The 20,421-nt window shown below is 35.9% G+C and overlaps 5 protein-coding genes across 11 annotated transcripts in view; 1 reads left to right on the top strand and 4 right to left on the bottom strand.

The window, feature by feature from the left end:
• Positions 1 to 4,982, bottom strand: part of LOC8275357 (ADP-ribosylation factor GTPase-activating protein AGD4) — a 32,780-nt gene extending 27,798 nt beyond the window's left edge. The window contains exons 1-5 of one of the 5 annotated variants that reach the window (XM_048375537.1): positions 4,733 to 4,982; positions 4,330 to 4,610; positions 3,206 to 3,282; positions 2,693 to 2,793; positions 2,013 to 2,083 (exon numbers count right to left, since the gene is read on the bottom strand). In XM_048375537.1, coding sequence (XP_048231494.1) covers positions 2,013 to 2,083; positions 2,693 to 2,793; positions 3,206 to 3,252 — 219 coding nt within the window. In that variant the 5' untranslated portion in view covers positions 3,253 to 3,282; positions 4,330 to 4,610; positions 4,733 to 4,982. The remainder of the gene's footprint in view (positions 1 to 2,012; positions 2,084 to 2,692; positions 2,794 to 3,205; positions 3,283 to 4,329; positions 4,611 to 4,732) is intronic. The other 4 variants (XM_025157241.2, XM_025157242.2, XM_002518774.4 and 1 more) reach the window with 4 other exon arrangements.
• A 556-nt stretch (positions 4,983 to 5,538) lies between these two features.
• LOC8275356 (PHD finger protein At1g33420) lies at positions 5,539 to 9,550 on the bottom strand. Its single transcript, XM_002518773.4, has 5 exons — positions 8,945 to 9,550; positions 8,639 to 8,765; positions 8,036 to 8,251; positions 6,866 to 7,480; positions 5,539 to 6,605 (listed from the first exon to the last, which is right to left on the bottom strand). The coding sequence occupies exons 1-5, from the start codon at positions 9,261 to 9,263 to the stop codon at positions 5,849 to 5,851; spliced, it is 2,034 nt and encodes a 677-aa protein (XP_002518819.1). The 5' UTR covers positions 9,264 to 9,550; the 3' UTR covers positions 5,539 to 5,848.
• Positions 9,551 to 10,928: 1,378 nt separating this feature from the next.
• On the bottom strand, positions 10,929 to 14,682 carry LOC8275355 (protein PLANT CADMIUM RESISTANCE 10). Of its 3 annotated transcripts, none has more exons than XM_015718941.3 (4): positions 14,517 to 14,682; positions 13,759 to 14,051; positions 12,000 to 12,226; positions 10,929 to 11,549 (listed from the first exon to the last, which is right to left on the bottom strand). In XM_015718941.3, the coding sequence occupies exons 2-4, from the start codon at positions 13,928 to 13,930 to the stop codon at positions 11,379 to 11,381; spliced, it is 570 nt and encodes a 189-aa protein (XP_015574427.1). In that variant the 5' UTR covers positions 13,931 to 14,051; positions 14,517 to 14,682; the 3' UTR covers positions 10,929 to 11,378. The 3 variants fall into 3 exon arrangements, with proteins under 3 accessions (XP_015574427.1, XP_002518818.1, XP_015574426.1); XM_002518772.4 differs by having other exon boundaries at positions 13,759 to 13,970; XM_015718940.3 differs by having other exon boundaries at positions 13,759 to 13,976; positions 14,517 to 14,680.
• A 135-nt stretch (positions 14,683 to 14,817) lies between these two features.
• On the top strand, positions 14,818 to 15,949 carry LOC8275354. The gene is made up of 2 exons (XM_002518771.4): positions 14,818 to 15,309; positions 15,412 to 15,949. The coding sequence occupies exons 1-2, from the start codon at positions 14,983 to 14,985 to the stop codon at positions 15,748 to 15,750; spliced, it is 666 nt and encodes a 221-aa protein (XP_002518817.2). The 5' UTR covers positions 14,818 to 14,982; the 3' UTR covers positions 15,751 to 15,949.
• Positions 15,950 to 16,934: 985 nt separating this feature from the next.
• LOC8275353 (gibberellin 2-beta-dioxygenase 6) lies at positions 16,935 to 19,124 on the bottom strand. Its single transcript, XM_002518770.4, has 3 exons — positions 18,407 to 19,124; positions 17,701 to 18,022; positions 16,935 to 17,605 (listed from the first exon to the last, which is right to left on the bottom strand). The coding sequence occupies exons 1-3, from the start codon at positions 18,850 to 18,852 to the stop codon at positions 17,375 to 17,377; spliced, it is 999 nt and encodes a 332-aa protein (XP_002518816.1). The 5' UTR covers positions 18,853 to 19,124; the 3' UTR covers positions 16,935 to 17,374.
• Between the last annotated feature and the right edge of the window lie 1,297 nt (positions 19,125 to 20,421).

Raw genomic sequence — 20,421 nt, 5'->3', positions numbered from 1 at the left:
AGTGGCAATTAAGAATTCAAGGTGACGCCATTTAGGCTCACCAATGTTGAGTTGAGAAAAGTGTGCAACAGGCATTAATCCAACGGGTGAACATGGGAAGATGTTACTGTCATTTCTTCTCAGTTTCCAGATCTTCACCTTGAGGACAACTTTGATCTTAATGAGGGGGGTATTGTTCGGCTTGTAGTCTAGTAATTGAGTTGTAAACCATAGTGAATTAGCCTAATTAACTCTGTTATAATTAGTGACGCTTGATTGGCTATGGATTAGTTAGAATAGTGAGCTGCCAGCTAATGTAACATGTGTATAACACTTGTAACTGTTTTGTAACAGATTTGCTTAGTCATTAGTCAATATAAATGTTGAGCTAATACTCATATGCATTCATTAAGAGAATAATCAAATATATTGTTTGCTATTGCAACAATTTCTCTCAATTAATTCTCTTTCTTCTCTTCTCAACTACAACTCTCTTTCTCTTTGTCTCTTTCTCTCTAATATTTGTTCTCTTCTCTTTCTTCTTTCTTCTACTTTTCTCTCTTTATTTCTATTTCGCTGTTTCTATGTTCTTCAATCTTGAAGAGCAGTTGTGGCTAGGCATAACAAATCATAACCTCTATGAACAAAAGTTCAAATAAAGATAATCCATAATTTGCTTGATTGCTTATTCTTCCAACTTCTGTGTATGGGTTTGGAAGCAATACAAAGTATTATGGTAGCACAACAGACAGCATTCTATATTGTTATACACAACTAAAGAAGTTAGCAGATTCAAGGCACTATGACCATGCTAGACCATTGGAAATTGGAATGCATGCCCATTCCATATGACCCCGCCATGCTACATAATTAAACTCAATAAATCCAAGTTTGATTGGTTATTACACCCTATAAATGCAAGGGGAGGTTTCAAGTTCAACTTTCCCATCTGCCAATATGGTACGATTTCACCATCATAATAGTCACATACTAGAAAAGCTACAATGATTTGTAGCCCATGGCCTTATGGTCTTAAAATAAAAGAAAAATGATTGACAAAACCATGATACCATCATCATATAAGAAGTGTTAACCACTATCTACTATTACATAAAAGGTTCTTCCTTATAAAAAAAATAACTAAGCTTAATCTCGAACTAGTTAAGTGACATTCCCAAACCCATCTATAAACATTCGAGCTTTTAAGAACTTGAACTAGGGTCAGGCCCAAAGGGGAAGGAGTCCAAGCCCATATATATTTAGGTTGGGCAGAGTTCTTCATCCATGAACAGGTCTTGTATGAAGTAATGAACCACTCTCAACCTATCTAAATTTGTAATCCTAAAAAATGTAGTAATAAGACAAATGGAAAAATAAGATCAATTTCATGTGGTATTTAAGAGAAGTACCCTATTTATACATAAAACCCTGGAGAAAGTATAGAGAGAAAGTTAATTTGATTAGGGAGGAAGTGCTAAAGTGTAACAACCCTAATTACAAGTGTAACCCTGAACAGCAATTTCATAACATGCAAAGTAATGGTGTCTAACTCAAAAAATAATAATAAGAAGATTGAATACAAAACAGTATGTAACATAGTGGCCATCATTTAAAACCATGATCATAAAGTAAGCCACTTCTTTTCATCACAAAGCACCTTTCCTTGAAGGAAAAATACATATAAAAGAGATAATTTCATAAAGGCAAATTTCAGTGGGATGTCACATGACATTATAGAAGTATTATTCCATTGGCACATAACAATGTTAATGTACTCCACATATTAATTGCTCAAGGCACCAAATAGTACAACTATAAAATGAAGAAACTTGGCGGCGTTAACAGGACGACGACTATGGTTTTAAGAATATGTAAAATGTTTTACATCATGATTGACCAATAATTAAGATTCACACAAAACGGTCATACTTAAGCACAAAAGTGAAAAGAGTATAAATAAGAAAATATCCCATTCTTATTATCTAGTACCATTAACAAGAACCATAGTATTACATAGCAATTGGAGTACTCACCTGAGAACGAAGAAGCTCTTTATAGGTAGCAAGTTCACGAAATGCATTTATAAACTTGGATATGACAGGACCTGGATAAAGGGAACAAATCAAACATAAGTATTTTATAAAGGGTATTGTCACGTTCACTAGCTTAAGAGCAAAACAGTTTCACCTCTTAGTATAATCATTTGATCAAGAGTATATGTAGAACTAGCATACAACTCCTTCATAGAAATTAAATAATAGAAATATAGAAGAAAAAACAAAAACTAATTATCGGCATAAAATTAAATAAGAACATTTCTCCCAATTTCTTTTTCATTTTCAATATCAATTATGTTACTATACAATAGCAACTCTTCAGTTAGCATTTCTGATGTTTCAAGATTCATAATCGAAGACAAAGATAAAATCTCCACCACTTGGCAAGCATTCAAACTGATCCAATCTTAACCAGTTAACAATGGCAACGGCAGGATGGTTATGCCCATCAAAAAGATGTGTTAAATCAGATCGGTATCCATCGTACCAAAAACAAGTTAAAAGGTCCCTTGCTGTGCTTATTGTTCTAACAGACTACTAAGTTGACCAGTTGTGCTGTTCTCATTCGAGAATAAATGTGTGACAGACCGAAAAAGCAAGAGTAACCAATTGCTAGTGATTGTAACTAAAATAATATGAAGATAGAGACTTCCAACCTCCTATTGATACGCTAACTGGGTCATCATGTCCACCACCAAATGCTTCCAAAGATTCGGCAAAAGTGGTGTCTGCATTACATGCGTCTCCAAGAGCTGCCCTGCAGAAAACCAAACAAGAAACAGCATCTTTCCTGTTAAATGTTTTAAACTCTTATTTTATGAATGAAAAACCACCAAAAGCAAAGTGTATGATCCTCGCTACTGCATCAGGCTCCACTTAATTGAGAGATTTTTCTTAGCCACAGAAGAGGTGGGGAGGAGAGCAGAGAGATATACAAGCAAAAATTATTTATAATCAGAAGAAGCATAATACCTGCACCTCCACTCCCACCCGAAGAAAATAAAGGAAAAAAACGGTAGGGGAAAGATCAAATAGCTCCTCTTGAACATTACGTAGTTATTATGCACCTAAATAGTTGATTCCTAATTCATACATTTAGGTCACAGTAATAATATACGAGCAACTAATTTCACGGAAGCATTTGTAAGGAATAAAAGCAAGACACTTACATAAAACTCTTGCACCCTTTGTACAGTCTTTGGCAGCGATCATTCATCTCCTCGGATATCTGCTCTAGCGAACATATCTGTCCAAAGATTAGATATACCAGTATACCATAAGCATAACGTCTTTTATTCAAGTTATATTTAATTAAAATTTTGTTCCGACCACAATCAACCCCATTTAAGCCTAATTGTTGAGATCCAATTGCCTAAACCCTTCACCTGCGTCATATCATGTATTAGCTTGAAATTTTCCTAACAACTTTTGTTTCTTCTATGCTAACCTCTCTCAAGCATGGACCTGCACTCCTAGGGTCCCCTATGAACTTGCACCTTTCATAACTACGTTGGTAACTAATATCAGTACTATGTTATACACAAAAGAAAAGGTGCTGGATAATTTAACTGATACGTTCTTCAAAAACAATCAAAATGGTAGACTCAATGGTAACCCTAGTTTTATTGCACCATCGGAGTATCCTAGACGTAAATCCTAAAAGCAACCTTGTATCTAATACCACCATACCTTGAACTACGTTTCCTTTTTCAACTTATGTCCTCCATTTATGTTATAGATTGAAATTTTGGTATCGAACAAAATGGATAAGAATCAAACTGAGATTTGCCTCTGTAATTCATTTGGTTCAAACAATTGATTGGCTGGTTTTCTGAATATTAAGACTAGCAAACAATAACAAGAAATTACCAACCTGCAACTTTCATTTAGTATGACTATAGCATGAGGGTCCACATAGGAATCATAATAAGTCAAGTAGCAGGTTATTGTCTATTAACATAGACTGTAGTGAGGAACTGTTCACAGCAACTTTTACATTTTTTATACTGGGTTCAATGCCCAAGATTTTTTGGACATTTTATCATTGTCCATCCTATATAGTCTTGTAAGGATTTATGAAGCTGTTAGCCAAATAGTCTCAAATTTACAACTAAAGATAATTATGCAAACGAGAATAAGGGAAAATCATTCTCCCCTTAATGATCCGAAAGAGAAATTAAAAAAAAAAAACAATGCTAGATATTGCAAATTTCAATTGTTTAGAAGCCTCCTTGAAGTAGAAAGCCATAAAGAAGCAAGAAAAGTCGTTTTTCACTCCACAACAACAGCAAACCTGGAATTTGTTCTTAGAAGTTGTAACATCCTCTCCAAAAAAGTACTCTAAAAGTAGTCCAAACTAAAAATCTTTCTGAAGCCAAAATCCTAATACATAACCTTAGTTTCAGTCTATCCAGAATTCTTTCATCGCTCCACGTCCTGACCAGGTTCCAAGAAATGGTTTTATAAATGAAAGATTTCTGAAGAATCCAGCAATTTATTCAACTCCTTGATGGAGTATTGACACAATATTTTTTTTACGGTTCGGCAGTGGAGAACCTCATTGACCTGCCAGATCTCAAAAATTCAAAGAAACAACGCAATGATTTCGTACCTCGTAAGAGATTGTCACAACAGACCATATATACGATTTATAAGACTTTACAAAGAAAAATTAGGAAATAATGATTAAGCATTACCTCTTTTTGAAACATTGGCGAATCCTCTAGATTGATTAAGGCAGCCATTTTCTTTTAAAGCAAAAATTCGTTTGTCTGATGGGGGAAGTATCTCAGATGGAATTTCAGTTCTACACCTTGATTTGAAATCTACAGTTAGTTTGAGTTTGGTGCTAACTCGAAAGTCTCGAATAACTATTAACGGAAAAGAAAAGAAAGAAAAGCAGCTGGAAGTCTAGAACAGTTTACAGGCTTGTAAGAGTATAGATCGCAAATGGATATCAGGTGACTTTGCCCCCTATATTTGTGTCAGAAGTCCAAAGAGTCCAGATTTAAATGTTTTTCAATAAATAGACACTTTATTTGCAAAACCAATTAAATTTGAATTTCACCATAATCTATAAATAAATAAATTACTATATATATTAAAATATTTGCTACGTGTGACTAAATTCTTTTATGACTGCTTTTAAGATTTTAAAGAGTTTAAATGATGTGTAATAAAAATAGATTCTTAATAATATGATATTATAAATCAATCTGTATAAAATAAATATAGATTTATTTATTTTATATTTTCGTTGGGGTTTATTAATTTTATATTTGTATTTTCTGATGAAAAATTTATTTATAATTTTGGATAAATTTAAAAATCGTATACAAAAGTAAAAGCTGAAAAATATTTCTGTAAATATATAAATCTGTTGTGTAAATTTCCCAAAATTAAATGAGTACCCGCATGGGATTTAGAATTTATTGAAAACCAAACTCATTTAACTTCAAACTCGCAAACAAGAGGTTGGGAAAAAAATAGCAAACAAAAAGAATTTAAAAAAAAAAACTTTAAAAGACATTAACATTATCAATGAAGAAACAGAAAATTGTTATGTACAAAATGTAAGTGCCAATAACACGAAAACTGGAAAGAGAGAGGAACTGAGCTGATGAACCTTTCAGGGTTGTTTCTTATGTACAAGTTCATTTAAGGAACACTAAAATAAGAAAAAGGATAAGAAAAAAAAAAAAATGAAAACAGCATTTACAACATCAGTGAGAACATCAAAACAGAGTTGCCTCCAAAGCTTAAGCTTCTGCGACAGCTATCAGCAGTAGCTGTGATCTCATCCTTTACATACACTAGAGCACTAGGCTTTGCTTATTTGGCCTGAGATCCCTACATCGACGGCAAATGAACTTTGCAGGCACTGAATCAGAGTCGAGAATACCAGAACACCTAGTATGCTGCCACACACCACAAACATCACAGGCTAACATTCTCTCTCCATCATCATTTTTAGCACCACAGCTGCAATCAATAGTCCATCTCTCGATTCCTCTCTCCATTCTGTATTTACCAAGACCATTTTTCCCAAGGCATCTCCCCCGTACAACAACACATTCAACAGACTCTAGCAAGAGTTTGACCTGGGTGGAATCATCTACACCACTATAGCCAAGAAGCTCTTCACCTCTGAATCTTTTGAACATCAAATACACTTCTTGAAATGCCCTTGATGCTTCAAGCTTCAGGTCCGAAACAGTAGCATTTGGAGGCAAGACAATTAATTCTGGTGGGTGGTTTGGAGAATTTTCTTCCATCTCATCCATGATTTCCACATTGCATGAGAGGCATAAAACAGATGGATTTGTAGTTGGCGGTATATTCTCAGCCATGTACTCTTTCACAAATTGCTTGCAATCAAGTAGCTTTTCAGCTGAACCACTTGCAAAATCTTTTGTTGCTTCAGTTACATAACTCACCATAGTCTTAGGGTGCAGCAAGCATTCATAAAGAAATCTCAGGTCTTGCAAGAGGCTTTCTTCAGACGGACAGGAAATGGCAGAAGTTCCAATACCAATGGTACAATTTGAAGGAGGATTCCCAGGCTCAAGCCTGCAAACAAAATTGATATGAAAAGACGCAAGAAGTTAACACACTGGATACTTATGCACAAGTTTGGACATAAAGAAAATGAAAATAAATCTCAAGTCCAAACAAAAAGAAGGCTAATAGACCAAAATCCCATTAATTCCTAAGAATACTACTAACCTACATATATGTCACCCAACAATAGAACTAAAAAATTGCAAAATCTTCAATTCTCATGCATTTTCTCATTATTACTTGTGGAAACATTACAAATAGTAACTAACCTATACTCAAAAGCACCTGAATCAGGATTGCATCGGGTACCAACAATCATTCCATCAGCAGCTGCTTTCCCCCCAAGTTCCTTGAGGCAATGATCAAGAAGGTTTGGAGGAGCCACTTTGCAAACAGCACCTCTAAGTGCACGCCAACTTACCCAGGTGGACTCAGACACTGCCTTCAGAACTCTAAGCATGGCTTCTTCAACACGTTCAACATCATTCTTAGGCCAGGAAGAAGAAACCCCAGTGATAGTATTACACTTACTGGAAGTAGAATCCTCAACCCTTGAGGAAGACTTGTGAGCATCACGGATCAAATTTATTAAATAGCAGAACAGGTCCCTTGTATTCACAAGCTCACAGTCTGACAAAGATTGGTAAAACGAGATTACATCCTGCAAATGAGTGCGCAGTTTCCCCCCTTGAGAAAGAAAAATTGACAATGGTATGCTGGAGAGGGTTTCAACAGCTGACTTGTAGGCATCAACAGTCAAAGCAAAACTACCAGCACCAAATTCATAACCCCAGTCACCATACCAAGGATGGCCTTTAATGATGGCATGTAAAAGCCGATATTCTAATCCATACTTCTTGGACACATCCATAACACTGACCTTTCTGTTCAAGTGTCAAAAAGAGAAAAACAGCCAGGTTAAACTAGCTGCTACAATTGAATTAGTACTTATGATCCAAAAGTGATTCATGCAGATTTTATAGATCCCTCATGCACCATATACAAGAAACAACAAACATGAAATCTAACTTGATTCGGAGCAAATAAATCGCTTGAAAAGCCTTTGAATTCAGGTGAAGCATAGAGCAGAATATACATCAAATTATAGGATTAAATAGTTAATAAAAACACTCAAAATTATCACCAAAATAAATTTGATAAGATTGACCATGAAACACATAATTCAACCCAAGCATAAATGACCATGTAATTATCCTTATCTCCACATCTTCCAGCTCAGCATCTAAACAATGAAAACATTTATTAACTATAATATTTACTCAAAAAACCGTACTGATGACTTGAAGTAGTATCAGAAGGCTTCAACAGAAGATTATAGGCTAGCAAAAGAAAAAACAGCAAGATCACAAGCAAGATTGAAATTGAACAATTATATAAGGCGACAAGTAAACGTCTATGAGCACAATCAAGAACCTAACCTGACTCCAAGAGTCTTACATAAGCGATCCCAAAAGTCCATGATGTGACATCCAGAAAGAATCCGGGAGCCACCTTCTCTGCCATTAACCCTAAGAAGGTGACCATAACCATTTGCATGGACAACACCATGTAAAAGATGAGTAGTGTCTTCCAACTGATGATACACCCAATCTTCAACATCATCTGTAGTTGTCACATGATTGCATATTTTACATCTGAAATGAAAGAAACAAAGGGTTCATAAGATACAATGTGGAAAACAGAGCTCAAATTTTCAAAATCAGTAAGAGGCAGGAAAAATGTAAGATATTGGCATGAGCAAACCAGTACACCAAACTCAAAGCGGGTAAAAGCAGAAACCGTAACTAGAAAATACTTTATTGAACACCTTTCCAGAATATCATAAAAGAATGCTAGGATTAATAAATCCGTACAATCTTCACTTAACAGAAATTATGAATTGAATTATTCTCAAAAAATAGAGAATGAGAACTGCAGCTAACGTGATAAATAACCAGCTAATGGATCTTGAAAATTACACAAAACGAACACATTGCATTGGTGGAATACAGAACATTCGAAAAGAAATTAGAAGGTCTGACCTCAATTCTGAGACATGCAAAACATATGCACAGCATGTGCATGGTTTACGATACCCACCAATGGAATTACCATCAGCCTTAATGATAAAGTGGTATCTTTTGCAGCATACTGGATGCCCACTCCAACCTAAGTGAAGGTAAAAAATAATGAAATCTATTTATTTTCTTTTAAAACATTAATAAATAAAAAAAGAAGAAGAAAAAAAGACCAAGGGAAAACATCAAATCATTATCATTACACTATATCACTAATAAATAATACATTTCGAAGACTCGGTTGGGTCAACAGAGTCGGTCGGAACTCACCAACGACACGGCACTGATCGCAGTAAACGGATCTGGATCTAGCAACATCCTCCTCAACGATATCTAAAGAAACAACCGCAGGGGAGGAATCAAGGCCATCCGTAAGATCACCGACTCTAAAAGAAATTTGCCACGTCATAAGATGAGGGAAAAGAGAGGATGGAGGAGGGAAAAGTGCATGCTCCATCAAAAACGACTTAATATTGGTCCTGAAGGGACCCCGAGGAGATTCAAAGCCGGAAGGGAAGGTGAGGAAATCGCAGAGATCGGCAGTGACTCTCCTCTTCATTCTCTTCAAAGGTCTACAGTTAACAACCATATCAGCGGCGCGTGGATTTAGCTTGGGGAGGGGCGTGGTGTAGATCTAGCACCGAAGAGGTAATGAAGGATAGGAGATCAGGGGGATCTAACGATATGAGAGTGGAAGATACGAGATTTAGAGAGAGCAAGAAGAGGGGACAAGAAAAGAGAACATTCACCTTTTTTCTTTTAGGGCTTTCAGTTTGTGTTTGGGAACTGTGATTTCATCAATATCTCCATCACTAACTGCTTTATTGTTTTTTTTCTTTTTCAATTTTGTTATTTATCTTCATATTTTGTACTCAATGAAGAGCAAATATAAATTTAACTAGATCTATAGATTTTGAAATTTATTAATTTCAAGATATTCAGCATTTAAATATTGATTATATTATAAATTTATCAGAAATAATTTTAAAATAAAAATATATAATAACAATTCCTTATATTTTTTCAAAATAATAGATTTTAAAATTTCTCATTTTCTAAATAAGAAATTTCAATCTTAAAAAATGAGAAATTTGAAAAAGTAAAATGTTTCTTAAAATTCATGAATTTCAATCCTTTTTTAAAATTCCTCTGCTCACATGAGTCCTCAGACTTTTTGTCTATTGGTAGTATTCTGCAGGCAGTGATTGTCCAAAATAGAAAAAGAAGAAGAAGAAAAGATTTATATAGGCAGTAATGTTTGCAATTGCTTTCCACTTGTATCCCATATAGATTTCTTAAACTAAAAATCGTGAGTTCTGGAGATGAAATGTTATAGATTTACCCCAAAAAGGCCATCTTTCGTGAGGTCGATGTGTTTCTTGTGCCTTTGTTACTATTTAGAATTTTGCGAGTAGATTTGGAACAAGGAAGATTTGTTTCTCTAAGATTTTTGCATCACATTCTTCAATCATGTAATTGTAAACCACTGGCTTTCTTCTGAGCCTGATGAATTTGGGTGGATTCTTAATTCAATTTTATAATAAAATCATATGCTGCCTGCTAACATGTACAAGAGTCATCAAGTGTAACTATTGCCTTTAACTCCACCCAGTTTGTGCATGCAAATGTACAAAAAATAATGCCCTTTCTCAAAGTTTTCAGATTCTGGGATCCGCTCTTAGATATTCCGGTCTCATTTTTTCACCCTAAGGGATGCTTGTTTATTTAAGATTGCAAGTTCTTCACTTGGAGTTTGATAAGATGTCCTCGTTTTCCAATATGTAGCGTTTTCTCAAATTTCCAATAGCATATACAAGAAGAAATTCTGCAAATTACTCTTTCATGCTACTTGCCAATATATAGCGTTCTTACCAAACTTTCTATTGCATATACTGGTAGGTTTTCTACCATTACTATCCCATTTGCAACAGGATTTAAAGTTTTGTGGATGAGAATGAAAGGCTATTATTTTAATCTTGCCGTTGTGTAACGTAGTTTTGTGCGCCAAGTGCTCTAAATTTCAATCAAGGTCCTCCTATTGCAATGCAGCAAAAGCAATTCCAAATAATGGTACCAAGTTAGCTTGCAACCTATAAGGAAATGAAGGATTCATAGGATACTCACCCAAGCCATAGTTTGCAAATGGTGAATCATGCTATCAACATTCTGATATTCATATGTGTGTGTGTGTGTCTCCACTATTTGGTTTTAATCGCTTAGTAATCCTTATTGCTTTCATCAAATCAACTGTTCCTTTGAGATGAAAAAGTAAAACAAACTTAAGCAAGTGGAGAACTGTTCGAAACATGTTCATATAAATTAAGAATCACAACCTCCAACCTCTAAAGTTTTCAAATAAACTCACAGCTAAGTTTCAAAGCCAGGTTTGACCACCTCCACCCAGCAACCCTTGCTATCCTTTGGCATATCTACCCTACTTTAACGAGATTAAAACTTGATTTGAGGAGTCTCATGCAAGTTCATCAAAGTTTAAGCGAGCCAAGAGCAGGTAGCAAAAATCTGCTGTTGATTCCAGCAATTTCACTTCACGTCATGATACAATATTTAGCTAACATGCTTTAAGTGCAACCACATCTCAGCATAAGCAAAACATTGTGAAGCATAATCAATCTCAACCTTAAAAGGCACAAATCAGCCAAAGGATAGAGATAGATAATTGCCGCTGCTCTAATTCACAGTAGTACTACTCTGCAATACCTGATTCCATTGTCTGGATTCGGGGAGCTGCAACCACTGGCAGTGTAAGATCAGCAGGGTTAGTGTTGCAAGTTCTTTCACGAATCTCTCTGTACTCCTGGCAGTTAGCACATAAATGACAGAAAAAGTGTGTCGTAAGATCACCACATGGTGCTTCCTGCATAAGTAATCATCAAAAAGTGTCATAGCATTAGGTTAGTTTAGGAGAAGTATTCACTTCGTTACTAGCGATCTACCTTGGTTTCCCAAGAACAGTTTTACTGTTACCACTGTAATTTTTTACCACAAAGGCAGATGTATATTAATTTTCTAGTAAATACAGAAAGAAATAAAACTGGAAGCAGTGAACTTCAATTAGAGGACGTGGAACCTAAATTTCTCTCCAACCAAAAGATCAAAAGATAATCTCAATCTGTATTCTAAATCAGTTTTTTAAAAATTTAATGCCATGTACATGTTGTATGGAAAATTCAAAGCTGTCCTATATCAGTAGATCAAAGTAGGGCAAATGGAACATAATCCACAGACACAGGCAATCTTCATAGCAGCAAGAAGTACTAAAGCAAGTTCTCAATTTCACTAGATTTCATCCTAAAATCAGCCATACCTGCAAATTATACTTTTCTCGGAGCACCCTGCGGTACCCACAAGCATAACATGAAACAAAGCATCCAGGCAATCCCAACAAAATGCCATCAGTCATGCAACAACATACAGTATTGACAAGAGCCCACAGAATGAAATGGGTCATGCATGACCCAATCAATGTTCCAGAGCCTAAAACTTCTGCATTCTTCCCAAACAAATAGCAAGGACAAAAGAGGCCCACACAACCTGTGCAATGTAGAAAGAGCAATAACAATTATCTTTAGTCTAGGCAATAACAGATTCCTTTTTTTTTTCACAAACTTCCCATCATTAAGCAAACAATAGCACTACTGCATATATTATCAAATATGTAAACCAAATATGGAATAAAAGCAATATATTTAATGAAATTTTAAATCTCTATAATGACAAGATCCAGACAAGAATCAAGCTTTAAGACAATAAGGGTTATCTGAGCAACTATGGGTAATTTCTAGTCTTTATTGAATCCTATGCAAATGTCTGATTCAGTATGCTGTTAGTGAATTATTTACAACTTTGTGACATGCGGAAAAATGTGTGATTTTTAGCTTTACTGGAATGCATTGACTAGGAATTTTGTCACTTCTTTATTGCAGTTCAAGCTCTTGTTGGTGTAGAAAGACAACAATCCTTATAGAGTAGATAACAGTCCAATACCTTAAGGCTTTAGGGGTTTAATATCTTAAAGGTTTGGATTACTTTGAGCTCATAGATAGCTGAACTTCTAATACTTTATTGGTATAGAATCAATCATTGAACTATCCACCAATAGTTGCTGACTTGAATTTTATAATGAAAATCAATCCTAGGTATGAAGGAATTGTAAGTGTGATAGCGTATTGCCATATAATTCGATTCTGAAATTCTTCCTTGATAAATAAATCAATTTCTTCAAAGCACTCCAAAACACAGTTCACAAGTGATATTGATAAAACCAGATCTCCACAGCAAACCACCTCTAAAACTCTCTTTTCTTGTGCTACTTTGCTATTTTGTCATACTCGATTACAAAACCATACTTGTCTACCTGAGTGTCTAATGTCTAGTTTTCTTAAATATCAAATCAATCACCAAAACTAGTCCCTGAAAACTGTTCTATGTCATCATGACCTGTGTCTCCTGTAAATGTCTACCATTGTGCTAACCACATATAGAATATCGTATACCATATTGTCTTTTCCTTGTAAACTAGCTATCAAAATCTCAATATTCACAATGAGGCCCTACTACAAAAAGAAAAAGTAAAATGACACTCCAAAGATTCTTGCTAAAAACACACTAAATAGAGGTAAGAAGAACAGATAAGACTATCTATGATTAAATCTATTTACAGGTAAATAGCTAACTGATTGGATCCCTTTCTTAGCAACTTCTTTATCAATTCATCATACAACTTATCAACCAATACAAATTTCTCTCAGCCCTAATTGATTAGAGAGTAGCCTTCTATCTTAATAATAGAACTGATGTAGCAGAAACAATAAGCCAACTAAAATCTAAACACAAAGAATTGTAGATCATATAGATGCAGTAAAAAGTTCCCAGAATTCCTTATTAGAGCCCACCCTCGAACACCTTTGTTTTAAAAGTCATCTACTATAGCTTTGATTTGAAAACCAAAAAAATTAAAAGAAAAAGAAAAAAGAAAAAGCAGCATAATTTGTTCAACTCATTAGGCACCTTCATAATATTTTTTTCTTCGATAAATCAAGGTCAGAAGGCAGAAAGTAGCATACAGCTCTGCATATCATCGCAACAAGCACAGATTCCAGAAGACCATGGTATCGGTCCATCACCGGTTTGATGAGAAGCAAGATGGACTTCATTATGGTGACCAGTCTCTGCTTCTAAATCTGAGTGTCCCAATGGAATGTAGGGTGGAGGCACATAACTGTTTTGATTTGTCATATTGCTCTGGGAGAGAAATATGTCCCAGCTAACAATTAAACTGCTCCTGGTTAAAGCATCAAGGAACGATTACAAGAAATTACATAGCGACAAGCTGCAAAACCTTACTAACACCTCAAACCTACATGAAAAATACAGCAACTAACTTTATGTTTAGAAGGTACAAGATAGGATGAAAGAATATCCAAAAAAAAAAAAAGGAAGCTTCGAAGGTAAATTGAAATAGGGAGTGTATAAAGTGTTTCAGTCATTAATTAAAGAAATAAACAATGTAAGAACGCCAAAGACCTTCCGAGGTTTGCATCTAAAAGATAGATATTCAGGAGATGTGGAATCTCATGAATAACTTTATGACTCGAGATCTGATATGATCAAATCAAACACTTTGGTCAGTTTGGCAAATTAATTACAAGTTTTATCAATTTTCCAAATAACATTAAGCATACATATGGTGTTTCTAGTTCTCAGTCAAATTAAAGGAACAAATTTCCCTCTAATCAAAATATAAATTAATAAAAAAAACAGCAAAACAAGGAAAGGCGTGGCATAGATTAAACAACAGACTAATAAGGAAAGGAGAGATAACCTGAAAAAGGAAGTTGTAGGTACCGCTACGTGATCAATGAATTGATGAAGCAACAACAGCAAGATCCGGAAGAAGAAGAAGAAGAAGATTAGAATGTGTTGTCGAAAAATTGAAATTCAAATTGATGAGTGACGACAGCTGCTTGCTTGGGCTTCTCCTTGTATGGGTTTTACTCGGCTTTCATGGCTAATCAATCCTCTATATATTAATTAAATTAAATTAGTGTAGGCAATGGGCCTTTACTTCTTACACTAACTATAGCCCGGCCCAACAAACCAAGAAGTTAGACGATCTAACCGACGACGACGGGAGAGAGGGGTTCATCTCTCTGAAAAATCTTGCAATTCTTATAGCTTTGGTGATATTGCCGATGAAATTGGCCATCAATTTGGAAATTTATCGAGCTTCGTGGTTATGCATTATATTATATTGTCGGAAAGAAACAGAACTGTAGAAAAAGAAAAAGATGGAAGGAAGTACGCGGCGTTTACCTAAGTGGATGGTAGGTCCAAGTGTTTCGTTCGCCGATACTAATGAAGATATGAAAAAGAAGGAGAAGGAGAAGAAGACGAAGGAAAATAAGCGTAGGGCAGAAGAGTATGGAGAGCCTACCAATTCATTCTCTCTTACAAAAACTAAACGTGAAAAAGATGATAATGATGATGGTGGCGGTGGTGATGGTCTTAGTAGAAAGGTTAGGAAAAAACGAAAACCCCAAAATGCTGTCTTTACCGACGAGGAGGACTTCGAACCAGACTTGACAGTTGAAGACCTGGTTACCATTGCTCACGAGGTTTGTTTGTTTGTTTTGTTTTTAACTTTTTCTTTCATTTAATTTTAAGCCATTTGCTACTTTCTATATACGATTTTTATAATTATACTTCTATTAATGCAGTACGTCAAGCTCAATCATGATTCAGAGTCACGTAATACAGAAGTCGCAACCTGTAGGACTGAGCATGTCCAAAGCACAGCTGCTTGTGCGAGTGAAGAAAGCTTAATTAATGTCACAAGGACAGGGGATCCTGCTCAGGACATGCTTCATCTTTTCTTGGGGCCCTTGCTCAAGAAGCCTCTCGAGTCTATCAAAACTCAGAATGTCATTGATGATATAGTTTTGGTCTCTGACTTGAAGAACCAAAATCACAATGATGCTCCGCAACAAATGCTTCCCCTTTCCAATATGAAGAAGAAGACCAGTCTCAAAAACAAGGTCTCCTTGTTCCTTGACTGAATTTCATATCCATATTTCTTTGGAGCTCTAATCTCATCACATCTTCGCCATGGATTGTGCGTATATCATCTGGGTGTTGTCAAATGGTTATTAGTTTAGGACTTATTACCATGAAGAATTTCTTCTCCCATACAATATAAATTATGTTATATATTTCTGGAATCAAGCGTTTCAATAAAATAGAGATTACCTTTTTGCCTTTTCTAAGCCATGACATGAATCTTTCTGTCTTTAATAATAATAGTGTGTGTTTTCTTTTCTCGCTGCTACAACAAATGTTAAAATATTCAGATATGAGTAGTTATCAGTTTGTTCCATTTACCCTTTTAAGTAACCATTATTTGACTGCCCACCTGAAGAGAGTCTTGACTTCTGCTGGCAAACTTATTCAGAATCCCATTATATTTGGCTGCAAATGTACGAATTCTGACTGCCTTTTAAGGGAATTACCCAAGCAAAAAAGGCAACAGCGACCATAATTTTTATGCTTGTTCCAATGAACTGGACACTGCATTCAAGGGTGTACCTCATCATGATTTCGCACTTAGGTGGAATGGGCTGAGATGCAGTGTTCTGGATCTCAAGTAAAATGGACTTTTACATTCGGCGTCTTACTATGAAGTCCTAACTTCTGTGGTAGGCAGGTCTAATTTTGGGATGATTTTGCAGTTCAAGACCCATAAAGATATTGAGCGTTCTTCCATTTAGAGGTTTAGGATTAGGTAAGAGTTTTGATTCAGCAAGTCCACTTCTTTGGTATAATGGCGAATGCAATCAGGTTATAACTCATTTTAAAGGATAGTGTTGATCGTTCTCCGCAGGTTATAACTCATTATGTGGAAAAATGAAGCAGAGAAAAATGAGCAATGAAGCTGGTCCAAGAAAGTCATGGGCAATGAAAGTGGATTTTGGAGTTTATGCATACTCGCATGGAAGCTTTTGTGGTCTGTAGCAGGGTGGTTTTGCATCCACCACTTTTTCTTCTTTTGTAATAACAATATTATTAAAAAGAAAAGAAGATTGATTAATTCACTCAAATATTTAATTTCTCAAATAAAGGTTACATGTTTACTTACATTTTTTTCAATTTGGTGCACATGATGCCTTAAAATGGCATGTTATATGAGCAAGCTAAAGGCATTATTGGATCTGTTAGAGAAACATAAGTCTGCTCTTGACAAAAATAAAAGAAAAGGCATAAGTCTGCACATAATATATAGTTTATTAGAAAGGGTGATCGCATAATTTAAACAGCAAAAAACTCTTGTTCTCCCTCTCGAGCTAATTTCTTTTAGTCCCTGTTCCTGGCTGGGTGTAACAGAATAATAATTTATTTTGTCTCAGTATTGGATTATTGGGTTGTGCAAAACCTTCATATATAATACCTGACGTGGTAAAAAATCATCTCCATCAAAACGACAGGCCTACTCTCTGTAATTAATACAAGGAATAGGAAAAATTACAAATTAAGGGTGCAAGTTGAATCTCTTAAACCAACAGCCAGTGGTGTATGCCTATTTCCCGCCGTTCTTTGATAGTTAGTGCAGAGAGAGCCTAAATATTCTTTTATTTTGGGTGCTCGATCAAGTCAATGGTGAGTTAATTAATGATCTAATCTGTAAATTTAAAGTAAGAATCTTGGAAGGCCTATTTTGTGCCCAGTTGTTTTGACATCTTCTCGAACTTGTTCCCTGTACTCCCCGAAAGTGAATTCTCTATATATCGAAGGCTCTTTGCAACTCCCTATCAGGGAGTCGTATGACGGGCAAAGAAAGTAGGCAACTGAGTATCTCTCCATCTTTCCATTGGCCATCACCTTGTGCTCCACGCTCTTGTAGATGTCGTTGCTCCACGCCTGCAGTCCGAGTCATCATTTCGAGAACAAGTCAGTACCAAATGAAGAAACATTCACACAAGTACATGCTTAAGACGGTACGATCAGGATACTACCTGAAAAAGATCTCCAATGTTAACGATAAGAGCTTCCGGATTAGGCTTTACAGCCACCCATTTAGAATCCTTCATGAGTTGAAGTCCACCAACTTCATCTTGATAAAGGATTGTAAGGAAATCACTGTCAGTGTGGGGCACTAGACCAAACATCTCTGGAGATATTGGACAGCTTGGGTAGCGATTTAAACGAAGAAAGCAGTTGCTTTCATGACAAATTTCTTCGAACACTGCCCTTGGGTGACCCAGGTTCTCGGCTAGGATCCCCGCCAGCAACTTGGCTAGCTTTGACATTGCTGCTGCAAATTCCATCATAACTTCCCTATTGATTAGATAAAATATCAGTGGTTATGGTATTAAAAATTTAATTTTTTCTATATACAAAAGAGAAAAAAGAAACAACGGTGGTTTGGTCGGTGATGCCTTTTCCAAAAGCTAAAGATTGTTTTTCCTTAATTATGTCTTAAAAGTCAGCAAATCAGATTACTGTTACTGTTAGTTCAGCGGAAAGTATTCTCCTATATTTAATAAGCAAAAGAATATGATGAGGCAAACGGTGCATGAAAGTCTTATTTATATTTTGGGTTGCAATTATTTTACTGGGGCTTGGGTGTCTTGTCAGGAAGAGGAATCATTTTTTTGCTTTTGACAAGTCAAAACTTGGAAGACTCTGTGCAATGCGATGGTGATGAGAAGTTGGGGATACCTTAGAGAAGTGAACTCGCCATAGCAAGCTTGTTCTGAAATTTTCGTGAGAGGAATGTGGAAAGCCTCGGACCAGGAGAATTGGTTGGGACAAGTAGCCGTTGGGGTACCCCATCTGTACGAGTTGTTCAGAAGGCCACAAGTAGCCTTCCTGTGGAAAGGTGTTTGAAACAACTTCACTTGTTCTCTTCTCATATTCTTGAGAAGCTCAGGGCTTATGCCATGGTTCACTACTTGGAAGAATCCCCATTCCGAAGAAGCTGTGGATATTGCTGAAGAACAGGCTGATCTCTCCTTTTCAGCACCGCTCTTTAAGCAATTGAGGTCTACGAGAGGGAGTTGGCATTCCTCCATTCCGCTCTGGGGGGTGTGACGTTCGAGTGGCTCCGGAATCTGATGGGTAAGAGCTGTATAAGAGAGTTGGAGAGGTGGATTGGATTCGACCATGTTTGAGTTAAGGAGTTGCAGGGTAGAATTGTAGAAGGGGCAAGCGCCACTAGGGTCGTGTGTGCGTGTGTATATATAGTTAGTTTGGAAGGAAAGGAGCTACTAATTTCCGGAGTGTAAGGAAGAGAATTAGGGAGGGGGGACAAAGAGCACAAAGGGAAGAGAACAAAGAAGGAGAGAGCAGCGAAATGGCGACAATTGTCACAAGGAGAGCATTTTACTCTTGGGAAATTAATGGTGTTGGAGAGACCAAGTCTTGTAAACATAGATACACTTGAAAATAATAATAATAATAATAATAATAATGTTACCATTCATTCATATTGTCCTTATTTTCCATTATTGAATGAAAAGCCAAGAAGCATGGCTAGCATAAAAGAGTGGGAAAACGATAAATATTGGTTGGAATCGAACCTAACTTCTTTTCTTGACTTTTATTGACGACATCAAAAATGCTTGGGTTCATTTCATGAAAGCAATAAAATAAAGTGGTTCAATGCCCAGGTGGGTTAGGAGGGCCTCTCTTCGCCATTTGCCGACGCCTTTTGTAAGCGGGAAAGCGACTTATCCTCAAATTCCATTCGTTAAATATGAAACCATCACTCACCAATAAAAACTTTAACTCATGTGTATATGACACATTTTCAAGGGCATTTTTATAATATTGTAAAACATATTGTTCCCCCCTTTCTTTTTCTTTCAGTTAGTTTAACTAAATTACAGAAATGGAGGGGATACACACAATAACATGAAAATGAAAAACATATATATGTATCAACAAAATTAATATTAATAATGATAAAAGAAAAACCGAAAGACAAAAGAGAATAGGAGAGGAGCATTAAGTCAAAGGCATGTGGTGGATTAAAGCACATGAGAATCCAATCCATATCACCAAAATTCAACGACATGTTGCCGCCCAGAGGAAGAGTCCAGACTAACCTCTCCACTCTTAACTGAAAAATGTCTTTCGAGTGCTGCCGTCCCAAAGACACAGCCATCTGAACATGTCCTTATCAATCCTATTATTACAACAGCAGCAGCATTGCCTTTATTCTCAGTACCATTTTTCTTCTTAAATTACCTTGACAAAGCCATCAAACCCTATTATGATATAAATTTATTAATTCGGCTAGTGTTTGTTTGCACGAGACTAGACAATATAGTAGCACATTTTTTGACCTGGAAAGGGAAAACACAGTCCATGATGATTAAACTAAAATATATTAAACAAATAAGGAATACCATCAACAACAAACAAACAAAAAAAAAAGCCCCAATTGTTTGCATATGCACATCACAAATATGTGAATAAACATCTCGCATGCATAAATTTTTGTTTGGAACAGCTTGTTAGTGGCCACTTTGGAGAACCAAAGTTGTACCCTAGTCGTGACCAAGAAACATACCAACTGCTTCGACAAAATGCCAAAAACACAACAAGAAGCATAGTATTAGTCAACTCCGCTTTTGTCACTTCCCCTGGAACCTTAATAATAGCTTTTCTTGCTATGAAAAATGAAAGATTTTCTGATGCCTGATGCTTTTACATGAGATACAAATTCCTTT

The sequence above is a fragment of the Ricinus communis genome, chromosome 6 (genome assembly GCF_019578655.1).
Source record: "Ricinus communis isolate WT05 ecotype wild-type chromosome 6, ASM1957865v1, whole genome shotgun sequence".
Taxonomy (NCBI): Eukaryota; Viridiplantae; Streptophyta; class Magnoliopsida; order Malpighiales; family Euphorbiaceae; genus Ricinus; species Ricinus communis.
The sequence above is the reverse complement of the archived record's forward strand: the minus strand, read 5'-3'. Positions and strand labels throughout refer to the sequence as shown.

Coding starts and splice junctions, on each gene's coding strand:
- LOC8275356 (XM_002518773.4), bottom strand. CDS start 9,263: ATGGTTGTTAACTGTAGACCTTTGAAGAGAATGAAGAGGAGAGTCACT. Junction 8,766..8,944: donor CGATCAGTGCCGTGTCGTTG/GTGAGTTCCGAC, acceptor ACCTTCACTTAG/GTTGGAGTGGGCATCCAGTA. Junction 7,481..8,035: donor TGTAAGACTCTTGGAGTCAG/GTTAGGTTCTTG, acceptor ACACTTGAACAG/AAAGGTCAGTGTTATGGATG.
- LOC8275355 (XM_015718941.3), bottom strand. CDS start 13,930: ATGACAAATCAAAACAGTTATGTGCCTCCACCCTACATTCCATTGGGA. Junction 12,227..13,758: donor TTGCGATGATATGCAGAGCT/GTATGCTACTTT, acceptor TACATTGCACAG/GTTGTGTGGGCCTCTTTTGT. Junction 11,550..11,999: donor GAGAAAAGTATAATTTGCAG/GTATGGCTGATT, acceptor TTACTTATGCAG/GAAGCACCATGTGGTGATCT.
- LOC8275354 (XM_002518771.4), top strand. CDS start 14,983: ATGGAAGGAAGTACGCGGCGTTTACCTAAGTGGATGGTAGGTCCAAGT. Junction 15,310..15,411: donor TGGTTACCATTGCTCACGAG/GTTTGTTTGTTT, acceptor CTATTAATGCAG/TACGTCAAGCTCAATCATGA.
- LOC8275353 (XM_002518770.4), bottom strand. CDS start 18,852: ATGGTCGAATCCAATCCACCTCTCCAACTCTCTTATACAGCTCTTACC. Junction 18,023..18,406: donor GGCGAGTTCACTTCTCTAAG/GTATCCCCAACT, acceptor TCTAATCAATAG/GGAAGTTATGATGGAATTTG. Junction 17,606..17,700: donor ACATTGGAGATCTTTTTCAG/GTAGTATCCTGA, acceptor CTCGGACTGCAG/GCGTGGAGCAACGACATCTA.